This window comes from Gossypium arboreum, chromosome 11 (genome assembly GCF_025698485.1).
Source record: "Gossypium arboreum isolate Shixiya-1 chromosome 11, ASM2569848v2, whole genome shotgun sequence".
Classification (NCBI taxonomy): domain Eukaryota; kingdom Viridiplantae; phylum Streptophyta; class Magnoliopsida; order Malvales; family Malvaceae; genus Gossypium; species Gossypium arboreum.
In genome coordinates, this window is record NC_069080.1 from 13,440,765 (window position 1) to 13,463,959 (window position 23,195).

The 23,195-nt window shown below is 36.6% G+C and overlaps 5 protein-coding genes across 6 annotated transcripts; 4 read left to right on the forward strand and 1 right to left on the reverse strand.

Moving 5' to 3' along the window:
• Nucleotides 1-200: 200 nt before the first annotated feature.
• Nucleotides 201-2,542, forward strand: LOC108473953 (sm-like protein LSM2). The gene is made up of 3 exons (XM_017775790.2): nt 201-425; nt 588-746; nt 2,248-2,542. Exons 1-3 carry the CDS (start codon nt 423-425, stop codon nt 2,365-2,367), a joined length of 282 nt encoding a protein of 93 aa, XP_017631279.1. The 5' UTR covers nt 201-422; the 3' UTR covers nt 2,368-2,542.
• Nucleotides 2,543-4,129: 1,587 nt separating this feature from the next.
• LOC108471465 (heavy metal-associated isoprenylated plant protein 42-like) lies at nt 4,130-4,996 on the forward strand. Its single transcript, XM_017773080.1, has 3 exons — nt 4,130-4,153; nt 4,231-4,309; nt 4,380-4,996. The coding sequence occupies exons 1-3, from the start codon at nt 4,130-4,132 to the stop codon at nt 4,994-4,996; spliced, it is 720 nt and encodes a 239-aa protein (XP_017628569.1).
• An 848-nt stretch (nt 4,997-5,844) lies between these two features.
• LOC108472576 (uncharacterized) lies at nt 5,845-8,987 on the forward strand. The gene is made up of 7 exons (XM_017774119.2): nt 5,845-6,055; nt 6,611-6,762; nt 6,841-6,974; nt 7,287-7,516; nt 7,600-7,806; nt 8,319-8,399; nt 8,532-8,987. Exons 1-7 carry the CDS (start codon nt 6,015-6,017, stop codon nt 8,782-8,784), a joined length of 1,098 nt encoding a protein of 365 aa, XP_017629608.1. The 5' UTR covers nt 5,845-6,014; the 3' UTR covers nt 8,785-8,987.
• A 528-nt stretch (nt 8,988-9,515) lies between these two features.
• On the forward strand, nt 9,516-19,123 carry LOC108473349 (mediator of RNA polymerase II transcription subunit 33B-like). The gene is made up of 12 exons (XM_017774848.2): nt 9,516-10,127; nt 10,912-11,022; nt 11,390-11,737; nt 12,000-12,319; nt 12,424-12,515; nt 13,033-13,393; nt 13,829-14,036; nt 15,152-15,266; nt 15,422-15,583; nt 15,973-16,633; nt 17,120-17,326; nt 17,725-19,123. Exons 1-12 carry the CDS (start codon nt 9,847-9,849, stop codon nt 18,843-18,845), a joined length of 3,987 nt encoding a protein of 1,328 aa, XP_017630337.1. The 5' UTR covers nt 9,516-9,846; the 3' UTR covers nt 18,846-19,123.
• On the reverse strand, nt 19,112-22,764 carry LOC108473350 (isoamylase 2, chloroplastic). 2 transcript variants are annotated; one of them, XM_053021968.1, is made up of 2 exons: nt 22,415-22,764; nt 19,112-21,962 (listed from the first exon to the last, which is right to left on the reverse strand). In XM_053021968.1, exon 2 carries the CDS (start codon nt 21,865-21,867, stop codon nt 19,264-19,266), a length of 2,604 nt encoding a protein of 867 aa, XP_052877928.1. In that variant the 5' UTR covers nt 21,868-21,962; nt 22,415-22,764; the 3' UTR covers nt 19,112-19,263. The 2 variants fall into 2 exon arrangements, with proteins under 2 accessions (XP_052877928.1, XP_052877929.1); XM_053021969.1 differs by having other exon boundaries at nt 19,112-21,965; nt 22,415-22,746.
• Between the last annotated feature and the right edge of the window lie 431 nt (nt 22,765-23,195).

A 23,195-nucleotide genomic window follows, 5' to 3' on the forward strand; every position in this document is an offset into this window, starting at 1 on the left:
CTATTTTAATTTTGTTAATTCTGTTATGTTTCCTTTCTGTTCCTTTCTATTTATGTTGTTAGTCGAATGCACGTTTAGTATCTTAATTTAATGAAACAGTGTCTTTTAAGTTTTAACTTGAGGTTAAAACATACGTGCGATGGCTTGGTATGAGATGTCACCCTTTAATGAAAACGGTGCGTTCTATAACTACAGCTTACATAACGATGTTTAACCGAAATTCAATTTCCCTGTAACTCCTCCCTCGTGTTTCAACAGTTTTTAGCAGCAGAGGCGGGGGCAATTGGTTACCATTCAGTTATGGAATGAAATTTTCATTTTCTTCTTCCTCCGTTGCTTTCTGTTCTCTGCTTCCTTCTCTTCTTCTCGACTTCTGGAGATTTCTCACATATCTCTCGGCTTCTGATTAGAGGATCAAAATCATGGTAATCTTCTTTTCCTTTTCTCTTTTTCGTATATTTTTTCTGGCTGCCATTTTTTTTATTATAATCTTTTAGATTCAATTGAGTTCAGAAACTATTTCCCCTTAATTCCAATGGGCTCCCCTTCGATTATCTTTTTGTTCTTTCTGTTGTTGGGGGTTGCAGTTGTTTTTTTCGTATTTCAAGGACTTAGTGGGAAGAGAAGTGACGGTGGAGCTGAAGAATGATTTAGCAATTAGAGGAACTCTTCACTCCGTTGATCAATATCTCAACATCAAGCTCGAGAATACTAGGGTTGTCGATCAAGACAAGTATCCTCACATGGTATGCCCGCCCTTTCATCTGCTAATTGATTTCCACCTCCATGTTCTTATTTTCATTGGGATTTTTTCAAGGAATTACTTTAAAATTAGGTGTATAAAGATTTAGGGTTCTTTTGGAAAAAAATTAAATTCGGTCCTTCTAGTCTCTGCACTCGCCCTCTTCCCCTCCGTCTCAGGAAAGGGTAAACATGAGATGATGGAAGCTGAATTTAGGGCTTTTCAGTTCTTTTTTACACTGTGACACTGTCTTCCTTTATTTATGTTATCTCCTTTTTTAGCTGATTTTGTACTGAGTATCTGCCAGGTATTTCATAATTTAGCCTTTAACTAGTATTCGCCATTGTTTTACTTGAGAGGTGATGAATATAGTAAACTTTGCATTTTCAACACCCCAAAGTCCAAAACCTCTCATCTTAGTTTAAATTGCCACTCCCCAGCGTTTCTTCTTTGCATCTAAAATCCTTGCTCTTCCTTTACGTCTGTTAAAAATTGTCTCCTCTTATCATCTATTGTTCTTTTCTTTTTTTTTTTTTTTTTTGTTTGCGCGAATGGTATGTCTCCCTGTGTTATGTGAATGCCAATTTATTCCTCTAAGGTTTATCTTTAGGTGAAAATCCACAAGCACTCGTATTTTTTATGGGAACTTCTTGTTCCTATTTTTTTAGTCAGAAAAGTGGATTCAGGAACATTACACTCAGTACTGCAAAATATGCCTTGTCAATATCATGGTTACCTGAAAGAAGTCGTCCCAGTATTATGTATTACCTGAGAGACTTTCATCCCAATATTGGCATTGGATTCGGCTCAACTTTGAAAACCCATGTAGTAATTGATCACGTGATCTTGCCCCATGATGCTTTGAGAATAGAGTAGCAATGTAATCCAACTTGTTTGCTGCTATGAAAGATTGGTTTGTTTTGGACCCAGATAAACCTGTCAATGTTATTGGGGTTTGCTATAAGTACACCTGCCAATTCTGTCGCCAACCTAGAAGTATAAACCTGTCAATGTTATTGGGGTTTGCTATAAGTACACCTGCCAATTCTGTCGCCAACCTAGAAGCTCAACCCGATAATCTGAACCATAACTCGTCTCAATCCGGATTTGACCATAAAAGCCAGTAACCGAAACCCACCGAACCCAAATCTGAAAATGTTTTGAACCAGAAATGACTCAAATCCTAACAAAAATTATTCAAGCCTGAAATGATCCAAATATGAAATGATCAGAACTGGAGATGACCTGACCTGAGAACCCAGTTGTCCTAAACCCAAAATGACTGAACTCAAAACTGACCTGAACTTACTCGAATTGGTCCAATTTAAAGCCAATTCAACTCATCCAATGGATAGGTATAGCTACAGTGATCCTCTATTGTGGCTAGCCTGATACAAATCTGTTGATCATTTATGAAATAGATTTTGCTAGGTTTTGGTTAGTGCATCTTTTCTCTTAAAAAGTATATGCATTTTGAAACTTTCTATGTTTCTTTCTGTTTACAGCTTTCAGTGAGGAACTGTTTCATAAGGGGTTCGGTTGTGAGGTACGTCCAGCTACCTCCCGAGGGAGTCGACATTGAATTGCTTCATGATGCCACAAGAAGAGAAGCTCGGGGAGGCTGAAATACTTTTTAATGAACATCTGACTTGAGATACTTCTAATAGTTTCTGAATTAAGCAAAGATAAGTTACTTAGTAATGAAAGAGATCCTTCTTTGTACACACAAATTGATGTTGGCTTGTTTATCAACATATTTTATTGAGTAAACTACAAAAATAGTCACTTTTGTTTGTTTCAGGTTACATTTTAGTCACTTATGTTTAAAATGTTATGTTTTACTCACTTATGCTATTATTTTGTTATGAAGTTATCACTCTTCCGTTAAGTTCTATTATCTTCTTAACGGTAATACTACGTGGCAGTCTAACTAGATTTTAAGTGTCAACTTGAATTTTCTAATGGGATGAGAATAGATTTTTTTATTAAATAAATTTAATTAATTAAAAATTTTAAACCCTAAATCTTAGTTAAAAAACCGTTCATCTTCCCCTTTTTTTAGTTTTCTTTTTTAATTGACTAAAAAAGCTATTATCATCAAAATTTTGTATTCATGTACAAAAAGATGATTCAATGGAGAGTCCAATATGTCTTCTTCACCCACAAATTTATGTTCTAAAACTTAAAATGAAGTGGTTGTCGACAAATAAGAAGATGGTAATCGTTTTTGTTCCTAATCATTGTATTTTTCAATTCTTCGCGTTCTTGAATAATTAGTTTCTCAATCCGATTTTTTCTGATCTGAATCGACTTGTTTGTTCACATCCCTTTGTGGGTATCCCTTTTTTCTGATCTGAAATTCTTTTAGTTGTTAATATTCATATCAAAAATTTTAATTTAGGGTTTTTATTAAATAATAAAAAATCTAATTTTTTATTTTTTAGTATTGAATAAAAGAGATAGAGGAATGCAAAAAAGACATACCTCCATCTTTGTGAAGCAGTTAATTTGATTTCAACTGTTTTGATCTTAATAATAGTTTTTCTTAGTCAAATAAAAAAAATCATTAAAAAAAAGAAGAGACTGAAGAAAAATTAAAAAGAGGAGATGAACAGTTAGAAATCCAAGTTGACATTTAAAATCTAGTTAGACTGCTACGTAGGATTACCGTTACCGTTAAAGAGAAAACGGAACTTAACGGTAGAGTGATCTCTTCGTAACAAAATAGTAATATAAGTGACTAAAACGTAACATTTTAAACATAAAGTAACTAAAATATAACCTGAGATAAACAAATGTGACTATTTTTATAGATTACCTTATTTTATTTGCTGCAAGAATATTGACTTATCAGAGACGTGTAAAATGCATGCTGTGAAATGTCCACTGTTGAAGATGCTGTCTGGAAAATGAAAATATTTCATGTTTATTACAGTTATTACCGTTCCTAGTTATATTATCAATACCAATTTGAGAAACACTCTATTTATTCTCCAGAAGTTATAATATTCAAGGCAATCGATCATCAATCAAATCATAACCCCAAAAAAGAAAGAGCAATCAATCAATCTTATTTAGTGGTCATTTCGGTTAAGCAATCAATCAAATCTTATTTAGTGGTCATTTCGGTTATCTTATCTCCAAAGAACAAACGTAAATTCTTGTCATCATTTATGGAAAAGTAATCTTTCCCATTGTACAACAACATGGTTTTTTTCCCCTTAAGTAAAAAGAAAGGAAATAAATCATCGAGATTTTCCTTTTAAGTAGCCACCAACACGCTTCAAGGAACACGTAACTAGATTACCCCTCTCTTTACTGTCTTCTAACTACCGTCAGTTCCATCAACCATTTTTCTCTGTTTTGCTAAGCTTTTCTTGGACTCCAATGGCAGATGCTCCGACTGTCCCAGTATGAAACTCTTTTCTATATATATATATATTTATCTTTTTCATGGTTTTTAATCTTTGCTTTTAATCTCATTGCAGAGTTGTGTTTTGAAAGTGAACGTTCATTGCTGTCCTGCATGTCCCAAGAAAGTGAAGAAAATGTTGCAGAAAATCAATGGTAAAGAATATTTAAAAAAACACCTTTTAAAAATGCTTTCCCATTTTTTTTTTTTGATTTTGTCACCTAGGGGTGGATGCCGTCGACATAGATACCGAAAACGGGCTGGTCACTGTTCATGGCATTGTCCAACTCTCTACGCTCATTCAAACGATATCAGAAAAGATGGGCAAAAAAGCAGAGCTTTACGCCTACGAGAAGAACCCCAAGACTAATAACGAGAAACTAGACAATGAGAACACTTGTTCTGCTTGTAAATACGAGGAAAAGAACCAAACATGTTCTTTTGCTGATAAATCTAATGACGGTAAAGCTAAAGACCCTGTCTCACAAGGACCCGAAGTATCGAATCACCCACAACTTGTCACGGAAAAGAAGAAACACTGGCTTGGTTGTTGGTTTGGCAAGAAGAGCAGTGTTGAACCAAGAATGTTTGGCAGTTTTGGAGGAACAAGGCCAGGGTGTTACGCATGGCTGCCGCCACCACCATTGCCACCTGCATTTCGACTGCCATCATATAGATGTAGACAATATCGACCAGTTTATCCTTACTCGCCACCTTACCAGATAACAAAGCCGCCGCGACCATATCCCTATGATTTCTATGAGGATACGGAACCGCCAATAGGCAACTCTGTTTTTCACACATTTCATGATGATAATGTTAATGCTTGCAGCATAATCTGAGCTGTGTGCTGTAAACTTGACTACTTTCATTGATTTATGACTATTTTTTCCACGTTGTCCCGGCAATATATATTTTAACATATTATTTACTTTGCTCTATATACAATTTATTACCACATTTTTTATCAACTAAGATAATTAAGATTTTATTATTACATGCAGGGCGAAGCTAAAAATACTGATAAGAGATCCGCATATTCATATAAAGTTTGACATATTTAAATTCAGAATAGTGTTGGCTATCAATGACGGTTTAAGTCCTTGCGCGTGACTATTGTATAAAAGATATTTCATGAGCCATTAGGGGTCAACATTTGATTCAGTGGAGTCAAATTAAATTCAAAAAATTCGAGTTAATTAAATTGATAAATTATATTTTAATAACTAAATTTATTTTAAAATTTTTTTGAATCAAGTCAAAAAATTTTGAATCAAGTCGAATCGAGTTAATAATCATATTATTTATACTCAATATTACATTTACATTGACCAATTATTTACCTAGTTGACAGTACAATATTAGTTAAATACATAAACAATGAATAATTAGTAAACATTTATCAAAATGATATAGTCTTTAAACTTAATGGTTTTGATTTTACATTTTCCTATTCAAATTTTCGAATAACTCGAATTGTGTAATTCATATTTGAATTAAATCAAAATTTTAATTTTTATTCAAGTTGATATAAAGGACTTGATTAACTTAAATAACTCAAACTATTTAATTTAAAATTTAAAATTTTTATATCATTTTTCAAATCGAATCAGATTTTACTCATCCTTAATCTAACGGTCTGTCTACAGTAATTACCAAAAAGGTTCACAGCGTTCAAAACGTCATCGTTGTCTTAAGTTTTTCTTTTTCTTTTCTAATCTCAGTTGCACGTCCCACTCCGTCTCTCCCACTCGTCGACGAGTTCAATTGCTAACTTCTTTTTACCCAAACTCCAAAACCCAGGTCTCTGTTCACCGGAAAATTTATCTTCTTATTTAAAAAATTCCGGTGCTACTTCCGATGGCCTCCGACCCCGATCATCCAAAGCCCAAAACCTCAAGGTCCCATTTCTCTCTAATCTTTTGATCGTTTATTTATGAGATGGGTTTGGATGCTTCTTACGTATGGGCAAGAATGTGGAAGAAAATGTTTGATTGGTTCACTTACTTTGCTGTTACTTGATTTTTTACTTCTGGGTGCTAAAGAAATAACACATGCACTTAGTTCCTTTTGTTTGCTCGAAATTTCTGGGAACCACTCTTTTATTGTGTTTCTTTTGCTCTGAGGTTTTATTTCGTTTCTAATGCCTACTTTTTCAGCTACAATGTTGAAAAGGGCTTACCCTTTTTCCCCTTAACCTCTTACTTTGTTGTTGCTTCTAGTTATGGACACAATAGACATAGGGAATCAGCAATTGGAGTTAAAACTGTTTGAGCATGATACTGTGAAATAAGGGGGGAAATAAGATATTGCTGGAAAGTTCCCAAAGCTTCAGTAGCCTCCTCTCTATTTAGATTTTTTAGCTGATATATTGTCTTTGTTTGATGATGATGCATTGGTTGTGATTATAATGCATGTGAAGTAAACGTTTCATTGTTCTTCATTTTCTATTACAGGCACAAATGCCCTGCATGCTATAAACAATTTAATAGAAAGCTGCATCTTATTGAGCACATGAAAATCTCGTACCATTCAGTTCATCAACCTAGATGTTGGGTGTGTCAAAAGCACTGCAAATCTTTTGAATCGGTGCGGGAACATATTAATAGTAAGATAATCTGCATGTTCATTCTCATTTGTCAACGATTTTATTGTGTAATTTTCTTATTTCTTTCCTTCTACATAGGTCCATTATCGAAAACAAATTGTTCGAAGATTTTTGTGGAACAAGGTTGCAATCTTTGTTTAAAAGTTTTGGATAGCCCCTCTGCCCTTAAGGAACATAAGCAAATGTGCTGCCTAGTGGCCCCTGCTCCCCTTGTAAGTAAGCTTTGTGATTAAAATGCTAATTGGAACCTTATCTCTTATAGAGCTTTACTCCGCTTCCCTTGTTTAATTGTCTATAATATTAATCATTAATATGCCTGTTGTGTGTATTTTGACTATATTTTTCTTGATTTTGTATTTTGGATGTCTGATTTCTAAGTTCTATGTCAAAATAACCTTGAAAACAAGGAAAATTTTGGCTAAAATTGAGACTAGATGGTTGAATACCTTATGTGTAGGGACTGCAACACATTCATATTACATTATAACTTGATTTAACCTAATATTATGTTGTTGTTGTTGCAGGGTACAAAGATCACGCCTTGTATAGAATCTAATGTCACTATGTCAGGTTCAATCATGGATGAAATGCACAATGGCAAAGCTCAAAAAGCCGTTGCTATGGATTGTGAAATGGTTGGTGGTGGAAGCGATGGATCAATTGATCTTTGTGCTAGAGTATGTCTTGTTGATGAAGATGAGAATATAATTTTGCACACATATGTTCAACCACAAATTCCTGTCACCAATTACAGGTATTTCTATGCTCCATCTTCACTTAAAATAGCCACCTTTAAGCCGAACTACCTATCATGCCTTTATTCATACATATATGCAGATATGAAGTAACTGGGCTAACAGAAGACCATCTGAGAGATGCCATACCACTTAATGAAGTGCAAGATAAAATAAAGAAAATTCTATACAATGGAGAGTCTGTTGGAAGGATACCCCCAGATGGGGGGAAGGCTAGGCTTCTTGCGGGCCATGACGTACAGCATGATTTGGACTGCTTGAGAATGAAATACCCTGGCTTTCTGTTGAGGTTGGTTGAAATATTTCAAAGGCTATCAATGAAGCAAGCGCATTCAAAATCCTTTTGACAAGTGAATCTGCTGAAAATGGTGTCTGCATTTTTTAACGAAACCCTTTGTGATGTGTTTCCTTGATTGTCAGTTGGCATAACCTAGTTCGTTTTTAGGTGAAATATGTCTTGATATTAACATATAACAAACTAATGGCAAGTGGCAACATATTAGTATAATAAGGGTCATCAGATAACCTTCACAAATTAACTCATTCTGTATTTGTGTCTCATTTAATCCTATGCTTCGAAAGAGAAAATGATGCATGGTATAGCCAAGCACAGATGAAAAGTAAGTGTAGAAGGGTTGGAATAATTTTAGATTTTGGCCTTTTTTCACCATGATTCTGACTTTGAATTTTCCCAAACCCCTTTTCACCTTTCTGTATTTCTTTTTTTTCGTATCTTCGACCTTCTAAAATAAAGATATGCAGAGATGTCTTCCATTACACAAGCTATTTTCTATTGTGCAGGGACACTGCAAAATACCGTCCATTGATGAAAACAAATCTTGTTAGCCACTCACTGAAGCACCTCACAAAAACATATCTAGGGCAAGTTGCTATTTCAGAATCTACATTCCAGTTTTAGATAAAAGAAAATTGCTCTTGCTGCTGCTCTCTGTACACTATTTTCTCCTTTTACTCCCTTTTCTTTCTGTAGCATCATGGTGTATTGTTTTACAGGTACAACATCCAGTGTGGAACTCACGACCCATACGAAGATTGTATATCTGTGATGAGACTGTACAAGCGAATGTGTGGCCAAGACCATCAGCAAGTGTTCAGACTTGGAGATGAAAAAGCTAACAGTGGCTTTGATTCTTTTCGATCAATGGAATTGGAAAAGAAGGCTCCGGATGAACTATATGAGATCTCAACATCTGATTATAAGTGTTGGTGTCTGGACTTGACCAAAGATTGCAACCCTGGCAGCTGACTATCCATTTTCCTTTTAACACCTGCAATATCTACCCGAGAAGGGCATGTTTTTGGTATATGTATGTTTGGTCTCTTCTTTGGTGGGTTGTTGGGGCAAGATCAGATCATATAACTTTGGGTTTGGTCAGATGTTTTGGTTTGTATGTTCCCAAGTGAAAGCAAAATGAAAGTTTGATTGGCTTTGTTCAATTTGAAAGTAAATATTTTCATGTTAAATCAACTTCTAGGCGTGCAAGACAAAAAAAGTTTAACATTTATGTTAAAAATTTTAAATTTCTCACTAAACTATTAGTAAGTTTATGTTTTAATCACTCTTAACTTTAAAAGTTTACAAAATGGTTATTGAACTATTTGAAAGTTTTATTTAAGTTATTTAACTGTAAAATAGTTGATGTATGATATTTTCTATTTGCATCAATGGAAAGATCTTATTTCTTTCTCTTCTACAATTTGATTTTTTTATATGAAATAACTTTGGATGTCATAAATTTATGAATCAAAATTTAAATAATTTTTTTTCAATCTTTAATATTTGACTGTTAGATCAACTTAAATTTAAGGTATATTATTCTACTCATTTATAGATAGTTTATAATTTTTAATGTTATATCATCAAAAATAAACTTACTTATAAATTAATGATTCATAAATTTATTATAAAAATAATAAAAAAAGTCATAAAAGAACAAATTTGGAGGAAGAAATTATTAATGAGTGCTATCCCCCTAAGAACAGAGAACTGGTCGTTTAGGTGGAAAATTAAAACGGTCCGCAAAATTGACTTCAGTGGCCCCTTCATTTGACAAGCAAGCACGGATGGTCAAAATTTAAATCTCCCATACACGTTAAATCTCAGAGGGTAAAAAAATTTCCTAAGCGAAAGTTGCTTGTCCATTTTCACCCATTCTTTCGATCAAGGTGCCCCTATTGATTAATAATCTTGGTCTCAAGTTTTGATTTTGAAAAAACAGCCGACTCAACTCTCTACTTTAACTGAATCCACTGCAAGTACAAGCATAATCAAGCTCCATTGCAGCACCAACTTGCGGCGGCAGCCGGCATGGCGGTTTCCGTACAGGCGGCGAGTCCGGTATGGGAGTCGGTGCTGGAGCAGACCAAGTCGGCCCAGGACAAGAACAGAGATCCACTTCTCTGGGCTGTTCAGCTCAGTTCTAGTCTTAACTCGGCTGGGATTTCTTTGCCTTCAATCGACCTGGCTCACCTCCTTGTCTCCCACATCTGCTGGGATAATCACGTGCCCATCACGTGGAAGTTCCTAGAGAAGGCCTTGACTGTCAAATTCGTGCCTTCAATGCTCGTCCTCGCCCTCCTATCTACCAGGTCCGTTCCCTCCCCCCCCCCCTTTAAGTTCTCTTTTTTTAATAGAAAAACAAGGTCGATGAGTTTTATGACATATAAGTTCGACTTGTTTCTTAGCCATTTTTGTTATTTGGTGTGTACGCGTGTCTGCTTTTTTTCCCGGTGGCTATACTGCTTGGTTCTCGGTTTTTGAGCTGATTGAAGTTGATAGTATAGCCCTTTTGATTGGCCATGGTTTAAGATTCTAAACACAATAATATTCTATGGTTCATGCGAAAGGATGCTGTACATTTTGTTGTTCTCTTGTCTTGTAAGAATTAGCCATACATTTAGGTTCTCACACCTTACCCTTGGATTCCTATTATGATCTGTAATCTGTTTTAAACTCTATTGCCAGTGTACATGATAAACTTGTATGTACGTGTTTGTACTTGTTAATAGATCATGTAATATTAGGTGTTCCAAAAGTTATTTTAAGGCCATTTGCTAGCGAGTGACTAAACTTCAAGATATGTGACAACCAGCTGTTCTACTGTGGTTCATTTCTGTGGATTGTTGTTAATGTTGCTTTTTTAATGTCGGTGCAGTTTTGGAAAAAAAAATTCTGTTTGGTTTTATGTTCGATTGCAATCTTTAAAGAGCTAAATTTTGGGTTTTTTTTTTTGGCAAAATGTTCATCTTAAAGTATTCCACCAGTACATGTTGTCTAACATTTGATGGCCTGTGGAATCATGATTTTGGTGGAAGTTCCCATTGACTTGATATTTCTAAGACTGAAATTGACTACACCTGGTGTCTATGACAGGGTCTTTCCAAATCGTAAGTTTCATCCTGCAGCATATCGGCTCTACATGGAACTCCTCAGGAGACATGCCTTCTCACTTAAATGTCAAATCAATGGACCAAATTATCAGAAGTAAACTTCAATTTCACCCCCACCCTTCTTGTCATAGAAGTATGCTTTATTTATGAAATGCCATTCAAGTTGACTGCTTGCACTGGCTATAGTAAAATGGATGATTCATTAGAGCGGTTGTACATTTTATTTTATCTGCAAAGATATGTTATATATTAGTTAAATTATATATATTTTAAGAAAAACTATATAGCATGTTACAAAATAATGAAACCTAAATTTACGTCTGCTAATATTCTATGAAATTGGTTTGATCTAGTCATGTAAAATATCATATCTTTGCCGGTCTTTCACTTTATGTCATTTTAGGGATACTTGGCTAAGCTACTACTGTAAGTATTAATGCAAGTTTCTGGTGAAATGGCAGGATTATGAAATCAGTAGGTGATGTTCTTCATCTTTCCCAGATATTTGGTGTTAAAGTGTCTGAACCTGGTGTGCTTTTAGTTGAATTTGTTTTTTCAATTGTATGGCAACTGCTTGATGCATCACTAGATGATGAAGGGTTACTAGAACTTACACCAGAAAAGAGATCAATATGGCCCACAGTAACTCAAGACATGGAAATAGATAGTGTTGATAACTTTAATGAGAAGAGAAGTGAGCACCATGATGTGCTGTGTAAAGGAAACACTACAATGGCTATTGAGATCATTGGGGAGTTTTTGCAAAATAAAGTAACTTCAAGGATTCTTTTCTTGGCACGGAGGAACATGTAAGACTTACTTCTAGTGTTGAGTTTTCTTTCTGTTGAGGCATTATGGTACTAGTTATGCCCTATGAATAAGAGAGAGATCCGAAAAAGGCAGTTCATAGAGTGCCTTTTTGATTTATGTAATTCCATCATTTGGTAGCTAAAATAAAAAAGAAGAAGAAACGACTTTACTGAACTAGTGAACTTTGGGTGGGATCCTTGTCATACTTTGTGATAATTGAGTAAGATGTGACTAACACTTATATTCCTTTATTCTTCTTAGGCCTTCGCATTGGGGAACTTTCATTCAGCAATTAAGAGTTCTTGCAGCAAAGTCAGTGGCATTGAGGAATGCAAAACATATAACTCCAGAGGCCCTACTTAATTTGACGTCTGATATGCATAAAGTTGTGTCTAGGAAGTGTAAAACAATATCACAACAGCAGTTTAATGCTGTCATTGGTTCTGGGTCTTTAACAACTTCATCTGGTCAGTGTCACGGGACTAGTCCATCTGCACATTGGCTTCCTATTGATCTGTTTCTTGAGGATGCTATGGATGGATCACAGGTGGCTGCAACTGGTGCTGTTGAAAGTCTTACCGGTACTTGTTAATTGCTGTCTTCAGATTCCGAATTCATTGCTTTGTTTGAAGCATAGTGACTATGGGTCCTTGATCATGTTACTAAGGCAAAATTAATATTGCAGGTTTGGTCAAGGCTTTACAGGCTGTAAATGGTACAACATGGCATGATACATTTCTTGGTCTATGGATTGCAGCTTTGAGGCTTGTTCAAAGGGTAGGAATTTGTGCAAACTTGATCAAGCTCTTGTTTACCTTCGACCATCGTTCTTCTCTTTTTCCCTGAGAAGAAAAGTCTTGAATTTGCATGTGTTTGTGTGTATATGTCTGCTATAGCATTTATGTATTCATTTTTCTAGATGGATGGATGTGTTTATGTACCTGTCTGTTGCAGGTAGAGAAGCTTCTGCATTTGTGGCTTCCTACTTTTGTGCTTTAAAGCCACTTTAAGTTTAGTTCTCTGTTTTGATCTTATAAACTTGTCAATTTGTGAGGAAATTTAATGTGATTTGTTGTGACAAACCAGGAGATAATACAACTATTCTCTGGGAATACTGGAATATTTGAATGATTATGTCTAATAGGAGAACATGATATTGAGAAATGATTAGTTTCTACTGAGTTCTGTTTCTAAAAGCATATAAATTAGAAATTATGATCTGGGACACTCAGATATTCTTTGTCCACTATTTTGTGTTACAAACTGATGCCTTTTTGTTCTGTTTGTTTCTTAGGAAAGGGACATTAGTGAGGGTCCTGTACCTCGCCTTGACACATGCTTGTGCATGTTGTTGTCAATTACACCACTTGTGGTGGCCAATATTGTTGAGGAAGAGGAAAGTGAATTGATTGATGGAAGTGATTGCAGCCCAACCAATCAAATAAAAGAGAAACAAGCCACAGGAAGATGTCGTCAGGATTTAATTTCCAGCTTACAGATGTTGGGTGATTATGAGGCTTTATTGACCCCACCTCAACCAGTTCGTTCAGTAGCCAATCAGGCTGCTGCCAAAGCTATCATGTTTGTTTCTGGTCTCACTGTTGGTAATGGATACTATGAGTGCATGAGCATTAATGACATGCCCATGAATTGCTGTAAGCACTAGTACCCTTATAATATATATAGTTAACCTGATCTATTAAGGCAGTTTTGAAATGTGTTACTTGCATGGTTAATTTTAGTGCAGATGACTATTAGATCAGTTCAAGTGGAACAAGGGTAGCCACTTTTTTACTATTTAAGATTTTTGAAAAACACTCAAGTATGCTTCTTAGAAATTTCAGTCATGCTATTAAAATATTGATTTTGTTGACTGAACTACTCTGTTTGAGCATGCTTATTGTGGACTCTTTCTCTCTTTAGATTTGTTTTCTTGCCTGAAAACTAGTTGATTTTTTTCTCTTCATTCCTTTCAGAAGGATTTATTTGCCCCATTTTCTAATTCTCTTATGTCTGTTGAAAGTTGTTTCTTTCCATAAATTCTTTTTCCAGCTAATGCTTTTCCAAATTCTTCAATTTATTCCTTGCAGCTGGGAACATGCGGCATCTGATTGTTGAGGCTTGTATTTCTAGAAATCTATTGGACACATCCGCATATGTTTGGCCTGGTTATGCAAATGCACGTGCAAATATACCCCGTAATGTTCCTGTTCAAGTGACTGGTTGGTCATCACTGATGAAAGGATCCCCTCTAACTCCCACGTTGATAAATGCTCTGATTGCAACTCCAGCTTCTAGGTATGCTGCAAATAATTTTTTCCTTTTCTTTTGCTGTTGCTGTCGCTTTAGTAATGGGGAGAGTTAGGCTTGGTCACTTAGTTGGCAACCTTTCTCTTTCATTGTCCCAAATGTCTAAGATGGGGCTGTTGAAGCAAACATCAAACCTCTGGACCTAATACTATCCATGCAAGCTCTGCCATCTGCTTCTTTCTCAGTTGCAGGGGCCATAAAATTCATGGAATAGACCCATTATCTATCTTTTATTATACTCTGACATCTCAGAGAAGAATGCACAGTTTTTATGAGGGTTCAATTCGCTATGCCTGGTCCCTAAAGTTGTATAAGTTACTAATACTATTACTTTGATTTTATTGGAATGTCTTTTGGCTTCATTGGAACCCTTTTTTTTTATCTGCTTGTCTTTTTGGTTTTCCCAAATGGTTATTCTTTCTGCTTTTTCATATGAGTTTGAATGAACTGTGATCCTACTACTTTATGTTATTACTATACTTAAATGATATGTGGGAACCTGTCAATGGGATGGATGACAGATGCCAAGAGTATCAGTATACCTTCTGGTTATTATATACAGCTTAGGAGTTGGTCATATGGAATTTGATTTAATTAATATCTGCAAAAGTTTTATATTATTTCCAATTCTCACCGACTTCAGTATGTTTTTTCATTTTGCTTTTGGGTGTTTGATTTATGATGCTGTAATTGAAATTAATTAGCTGAAAGATGGCTTAGTGATAGTGTGCTTCAACTTCATAGCATCATATTTTCTCTCTTTCTGTTCCCCTATGATTATTCTCTTCATCTTAATATAAGCTCCTATATATGATACATATATATACTCACATGCGTACAGAAATTAGAAATGTATGTCAGTATGCCTCCACCACACAGATACTGGATATTTATCTCATTATGGTCTGGGTCTATGTCTGTGTTGCCGTGGGGACTGAAAGTGTCCAGACTGATTAACTGTTGTATCCAATTAATCTGGTGTCCATGACCTGGTCTTCAGTTACAACCTTCATTATCCTGAAGCCAGGTATATGAGATGCTCTTTTTTGTAAATTTACCCAGTGTTAAGGCAACTGAATTTAAGCTCATGGATTTGATGGAAGCTTAGCAGAGATCGAGAAAATATATGAGATTGCAACCAAAGGTTCGGATGATGAGAAGATTTCTGCTGCTAGCATTCTTTGCGGGGCTTCTCTAGTTCGTGGTTGGAATATACAGGTAATTTGACAGAAAGTCCCTTGCTACAAGGTGCATTACAATCACATAATCTGTCACTACTACACTTAAGTGCTTCTGAAGTTTTTTTATCCTTTATTTCTTTAAATTTATTGTATGTGTACTATTTTTGGGTTTATTTTGGTGTCGCTTTGTAGGAACACACCATTCTCTTCATTACAAGCTTGTTGTCGCCACCAGTTCCTGCTGATTATTCTGGGAATGAGAGTCATTTAATCAGTTATGGTTCATTTTTTAATATTCTTCTCGTTGGAATATCACCTGTAGATTGTGTCCAGATATTCTCTTTACATGGCTTGGTAGGTTTTTTTTCACTTCGTGATCCATGTTTTTGCTGGTTTATATGTGTATTCTGTGTATCATATGAATTGAGGAAGGTTCAGTGGAGCTAATCTTTTAGCAAGCACGCTAAAAAGATCCTCCTCATATATTGCACATTAATGATATATGGATTTCCCCCATTTTCTGTAGAACTGAAGGGAATTCCTTCTTATCTTTGCAACTTTGGACCATAAAAATTTAGTCAGCTGTTCCTTTCTGCATTGACAGAGAGAATATGTTGCGGAATCATTATGCATGCAATGTAGCATGCATCCACATAACAAAAGAAGAGGATACAAACAATTTTCTAGTGGAAGTAGAAACCATATGTGCTCCATGCACTGATATCATTTGATATTCTTGTCAGGTTCCACTGCTTGCTGGTACATTGATGCCCCTTTGTGAGGTTTTTGGGTCAACTTCTCCCAATGTGTCATGGACACTTCCAACAGGGGAGGAGCTGACTAGTCATGCGGTCTTCAGCAATGCATTTACTCTTCTACTGAGATTATGGAGGTTTAATCATCCACCTTTTGAAAATGCGATGGGAGATGCAACACCAGTGGGATCCCAACTAACTCCTGAATATCTGTTGTTGGTTCGAAACTCTAAATTATCAGATTTTGGGAAATCACCAAAGGATCATATGAAGCTTAAAAGAATGTCAAAAAATTTAAATATCTCCTTGGAACTCTTATTTATGGATTCCTTTCCCAAGCTAAAAAGCTGGTACCGGCAGCATCAAGAGTGTATTGCTTCCACCCTGTCAGGACTTGTACAAGGGACCACCGTCCATCAGATTGTTGATGCACTCCTCAATATGATGTTCAGGAAGATAAGCAGGGGTGGTCAGTCTTTAACTTCTACAACTTCTGGAAGTAGTAATTCTCCTGCATCTGGAGCTGAAGATGTATCTATGAGACTAAAAGTGCCTGCATGGGATATCCTGGAAGGAGCTCCCTATGTGCTTGATGCAGCTCTGACAGCATGTGCGCATGGAAGACTTTTGCCCCGTGACCTGGCAACAGGTTTGGCTTATTTATTTATTTATTGCCTCAAAGTAGGCAAATAAATGGAAAATATATCGGTTTACCATGAATTAGAGATGATAATATATCAAGATCTTATTGAGGAAGACACTGATACATCTTGTCAAGTTAAAGTGGACTGAATTTCATGATATCAGAGCTGGGGGTCATTTCATGCATGTTATCATATGCTTCTTCCTGATATGTTGGGGTCGATTAATAAATTGACCCTTTGGTTAATTACTCGTATTCTGCAGAAGTGTAATTACTTGATTTTAATCTCGAGTTTGTTTCCTATTCTAAAGCATGATATCACATATAGTAGGAATAGTTGCAAACTATTTTTTTCTTTTCTTTCTATATGGCATAATCTAACCAATTGCACTTAACATTTATTGAAACAGTCTTTAAAGTGACCAAGGTTCCCTGTTCTTCTAGATGCCTTTATTCCTTTACAACATAATTTTGTTGCCTGCAATATCTCAGGACTCAAAGATCTTGCTGATCTCCTTCCGGCTACCCTGGCAACCATTGTCAGCTACTTATCTGCTGAAGTAACACGAGGTATATGGAAGCCAGTTTTTATGAATGGAACAGATTGGCCGAGTCCCTCAGCAAATTTATTCATGGTTGAGCAGCAAATCAAAAAAATTATAGCTGCTACTGGTGTTGATGTCCCAAGCCTTGCCATAGGTATTATTCTATACCATTATGTAAATTTTCTATTGACCTAAATCTCCAGCTCTCCAGAAGTGACTTTTTGAACTAAAGTTGCATCAGTTATACTGGCCACTGAATAGGTTTTCTGTATCTTTGAATGTAATTAAGAAGAAAAAGGAGAGAAAGGATTGGATGTGTGTGTTTGAGTTTTTTCCATGCTTAACAGAAACATGAATGGAAAGCGTATCCAAAATCTGGAGGAACCTACACTTACTTTAGACACAGACTGCCGCCAGTTATTTAGCAGGATTCTGGCAATTGTAGAAATGTTGGAAAACTGAATTTTACTCCAAGCATATATTGGGATTTTTATGATTTGACAAATCTATCAGTAATATTTTGGTCTCTGATCTTGTTTTCTTTACTTGCAGGGGGGAGCTCTCCAGCCATGCTTCCTCTGCCCTTGGCTGCCCTTGTTAGCCTCACTATAACCTATAAACTTGATAAAGCTTCTGAACGTTTCATTGTGTTAATTGGCCCAGCATTGAGTTCGCTAGCTGAAAGTTGTCCCTGGCCATGCATGCCCATCATAGCCTCTTTATGGGCTCAGAAGGTTAAGCGTTGGAGTGATTTCCTTGTGTTCTCTGCTTCTCGTACCGTCTTCCACCACAACATTGATGCTGTAGTCCAACTTCTCAGGAGTTGCTTCACATTGATCCCCGGATTAAGCCCCTCTACCATTTACAGCAATGGTGGAGTTGGTGCACTCCTCGGCCATGGATTTGGCTCCCATTTCTCTGGGGGAATGTCTGCAGTTGCCCCAGGGATTCTGTACTTACGAGTGCATCGATCAGTCAGAAATATCATGTTTATGACAGAAGAAATCGTCTCTCTTTTAATGTCTTCCGTAAGAGATATTGCCAATAGTGGGTTATTCAGGGAGAATTTGGAGAAACTGAAAAAGGCGAAGTTTGGATTGAGATATAGACAAGTTTCTCTTGGTGCAGCAACAACACGAGTCCGACTTGCTGCATCACTTGGGGCATCATTGGTTTGGCTATCCGGTGGATTAAGCTTGGTCCAGTTGTTAATCCAAGAAACATTACCGTCTTGGTTTCTATCAGCCCATAATCCAGATCAAGATGGTGGGGAACCTGGTGGTCTAGTTGCCATGCTGAGCGGCTATGCACTTGCATACTTTGTAGTGCTTTGTGGTACCTTGGTGTGGGGTGTGGATTCCTCCTCACCGACATCAAAACGGCGACCAAAGGTCCTTGGGGCGCATTTGGAATTTCTTGCGAGCGCAATAGATGGCAAAATATCACTTGGATGTGAGCATGCCACTTGGCATGCGTATGTAACAGGGTTTGTGAGCTTGATGGTAGGTTGTACTAAGAAGTGGGTTTTGGACGTCAATGTTGATGTTTTGAGAAGGTTAAGCAATGGATTGAGGCAGTGGAATGAGGAAGAACTGGCTATCGCATTGTTGGGACTTGGTGGTACCGAAGCCACCGCCTCCGCAGCTGAACTGATTATTGAAATTGGACCGTAGACAACTTGTTAGCTACTTTATCCACTTCCAATTCTATGCGTTGTCGTTGCTTTCCTATAAAAGATCATAGCATGGGTTCTAGCAGCGGAATTGACAAACCAATCTTATTAACGTTTTGTAAATATGGTTTTAAACGTTGTTTTTGTTGGAAAATCTGAAAGCACTTCGCTAGCTTATGAAGCTGAAGTTTTATATTTCCTTAAGAACGTTGATATAGAAACATTCACTCAAAGATTAATTGAAAAGAAGTGGATATGCAGCATTGCTTACCCTAAAAACCTTTAATGTTTTTGCTTACTTCAATCTATTGCCATTACAATTATACAACAAAAGTAATGATACAGAAAAGAAGGTTGTTCCTGTAGCATTTACTATTCTAAAAACTTTTCAATGAAGAAAATAAAGGGTAACTATATTATTAACTACCATCAGTGCATGCTTCAAACAAAGTGCAGCTGCGAGACTTCATTTTGTAAGCAACTAACCCCATCATTTGCTCAAGAATAGGCTTACCATCAGTTGAGAAAAAGCCAGGGTAAGGTAAAGCTGTATCGACTAATTGACGCCATGCCATCCCTTCTGGAGGTGGGGGTAGAATAATGGTCTCCGCTCTATCAGCTGCATTGAAGGCAATAAACAGGTCACCCTTTAATTGAGATGCCTCAGACCTCAACTGGCCCTCTGCTTTATCAGCTTTCAATCTCATAGCCAGGAATTTGCAGGAGGGGTCTTCCCATCCTGGCTGTGACCGATTGCTTCCATGCCATTCAATGTTTTCTTCTTTGAGAAAGTTCCTTTTTTGAAGGAGGTCACTTCGCCTCTTTCTAAGCGAAATCAAGAATGAGATAAACTTTGTTGTTTGAATACCAAAACCTGTTGTCATGTTATTCCAATCTAAATGTTTTCTGCTACCACATGACGGGGAACCACTGGAAGAGTGGCCACATTCATCTCCCATGTTAAGAACAGGAATGCCCAGCGAAATGTACAAAACAAAGAGAAAATTACGAATTTGTTTCAGTCTTCTTTCGAGCACAGCAGTGTTACTTGTAGGTCCTTCTTCCCCACAGTTCCAACTTACTTCTGAAGCTAATTCAGCATTACTATAGCTGACCAAGTCCACAAGAGGAAGTCCAAAATTCCTAGCAATAAAATTGAATGAAAATGCTGGGCCTCGGCCATCAGAGAATATGTCCCCGCTCCCACAAAGCCGTGTAGCAAGACTACTCAGGGCACCTTGGCCTCTCAAAAAGTTCCTTATATCGGAACAAAACTTTGTATTCATTTCTGCCCATTTTTTCCAATGAGGAAAACGTATCTCCTTTGGCATCTTGTCATATGGATCCCAGCAATCTGCAATGATTTTAGTCATGGACAGCACTGGTTCAAAAGCTATTGCCTCAACCAAAGGAGGACGAGACAAGCGTTCACCATGAACCCCTCTCAACAGACATGAAGCATTGATGAAACAGAAACCATCAATGTGGAATTCAGTCACCCAATGCCGAAGGCTATCTAAAATCAACTGTTGAACAACGGGATAGTTACAATTCAAAGCATTTCTAGCTTCTAAATCTTCAACACTATTCTTGTGATAGTAGGATAAATCATCAAGTCCTTGCAGGGCTCCACCCTCAGCAGTATGGGTAAAAACCACTTCCAGGAAGATCTCTATCCCATTGGCATGCAAGTTCTTAACCATCCCCTTCATCGAGTTGATAGCAGATACAGAACCATTAGAAGGTCCATACAGGTTTGCTGGTGAAAAGAAATGACATGGGAAATATGGTCCCTTCTGCTCATTGAATGTAAGTATTGGCTCTAATAAGACAGCATTAATGCCGAGATCTTTTAAATGCTGTACTTTCTCAGTTACACCTGAGAAAGTCCCTGCCACATCAGCTGGTAGCTTACTAGATTTGTCTTTAGTAAATTGCATAACATTCAACCGATACACCAGTAATTGTTCCAAAGGTATGTTTGGAGAAAGATCACCACTCCAGTCAAAAGCAGGCTCCTTGCATAGTCGCCCAAGGTGTTTCGGGAGCAAACCAGACTCATGATGATTAGGAATGGAACTCCCAATTATTTTAGCATAAGGATCCAAAAGAACATGTTCTGCATGGAATGTGTCCCTGTTTCCCTTGCACCGATAACCATAGCTCACAGAAGTCCATGCACCTTCTATTGAAGCATGCCAAATATCACCAGTCCGATTAACGTAAGGATCAAGGTCAAGCTCTAAAGCAGGTTCTTCAGATGCATTATCATCATACAAGCACAGGACCAAACTTTCTGCGTTTCTTGAATAAACTGCAAAGTTCATGGAACCATCTGTTGAAAAGGAAAGACCCAATGGAGCTGGATACCCTTGATCTAAACCAATCGGTACACAAAAACTAGACTTCCTATGACTCCTGATTTTTAAGCCACTTGAACTTACACGTGATGAAGCTTTCAGCAAGAACGATAAGTAGCATGGGACTTCTTCAGCTTCAAACTCCAACTCAAGTGCCAACTCACTGGAAGACCTTGCTATAAATGGGGTTTCAATGATCTGGTTTATTATATCACGATTGGATCTGTACAGACCCCCACTTAGCTTCAGCTGGCTGTCATCACTGGAAAACTGCAGGGATGAAACTTCAATATCTACTACATATTTGACACTTCTTTTGCAAACAAAAACTTTGACCTGACCACCAGTTTCTGTTCGAAAGAGATAAGTCGATTGCTTTTGAAGTTCATCAACTTGGCTAGTTTTATTGACTGATTCTTCAGCTTGCTCAACAGAAACTCGTGCTGCAGCAAAGCATCTCAAACCAAGACTCCAACGAGGAGATTGAGCGACATTATGTACAACTTCTCCAGGTAAAAGCTTTCTTCCTACATCTATTCTCTGAAGGCTCTGTCCCACTTTGCTTTTACAAACACAACTGGTAACAGCCGATTTAGACAGTTCATTGGCTCCCAAGTTTAGGCAATGGGACCCTATTGTATGGAAAGGAGAAAGAGTAGCCATAAAATCTTGCAGAAGAAAAAGGATTCTGAACCAGAGAACAGCACAGAAACTTCTCAAGGAGGATAATTTTTCCTTACTGAATTAGAGATATCTTTCTGCTAGAAATTAGAAACGAGTTAGCTTACTGAATCAGTAAAACTTAAACAGAATAACTGTTTTCGTCAGGTTTAGATACCAAAGCCTTAAGAAACATTCAGACCCAGAAAGCAATCAAATACATGTTAACGAATGCAATTGCGGAACATCAACAACTCCCCAAAGAAGATCGATCAGATACATAACTAACATAAAGAAAGTAGATAATGCATAAAAGAAATGAAGGTTTTACATGCAAGAAAATCAAAAGAAAGAGAAACCCAGATCAATTGCAGCCTAAGAAACTATGGGAATTTTGAAATATGAAGTGCTGATAATAAAAATGAACTGATTCCCAGTTGATAAAAGAAACGTACAGTAGCAGTAATAAACCCAGATAACCAAGAAATCAATAGAATGAAAAAGTAGCATACCAGAAGCAGAGAAAGAGTAAATTGAAAGTAGAACTTACAGCATTGGAGACTATCAGCCGAAATTGATTAGTGATCAAAAGTCGGAGTACTGAGTACTGAGTACTGAGTACTGAGTTAAGGAGAGCGAGTTAGCAGAGAATGAGAAGAAAAAGAGAGAATTGGGTGAAGTTAGTTGCAGTAACCGAAATCAGTGTAGAGTTGTCGTTTCTTGGACATTGGAATTTATAGCTTCCGCAATGACCGCACAACGCATTCGTCTCTGATCTACGCTCTTTCTTTCCTCAAGGCATCGTTGTGATTTGTAACTTAAACGGTGCGTTTTGGTTCCAACAAATAAAGAGATTTTTTTCTTGTTGTTCTCTGTTTTCAGATAATAATTTTCTTTGACTTGTTGTGAGGAAAGGGGATATTTTCTTTCTTATGTAGTAATGATTGGTTATAGAGAAATGTACGAACGGTCCATAATATTAAAAGTGTCCATCAACTATTTCATTTTCTTTTCTTAAATAAAAAGTTAAATTATTAAAGCTTCTATCCAAAAAATATTAAACTATTAAAGAGCTTGCTTATTTTGAAAAAATTGAAAAATAAAGATTTATTTGGATGTTAAATAAAATATGAAATTTGTTTAAATAAAGTATCTCTATTTTGAATCTATTAAAAGTTTATCAAATTAAAAGAAACATGTAAGAAGAATTGAATTGAAGAGAGAATATCTTAATCAATTGTTAAGGTATTTTAACATTCAATCAAATTCGATAATTGAGATAAACAATCACTTTATCACAATCAAACTCAAAGATAAAATACAATCCGATC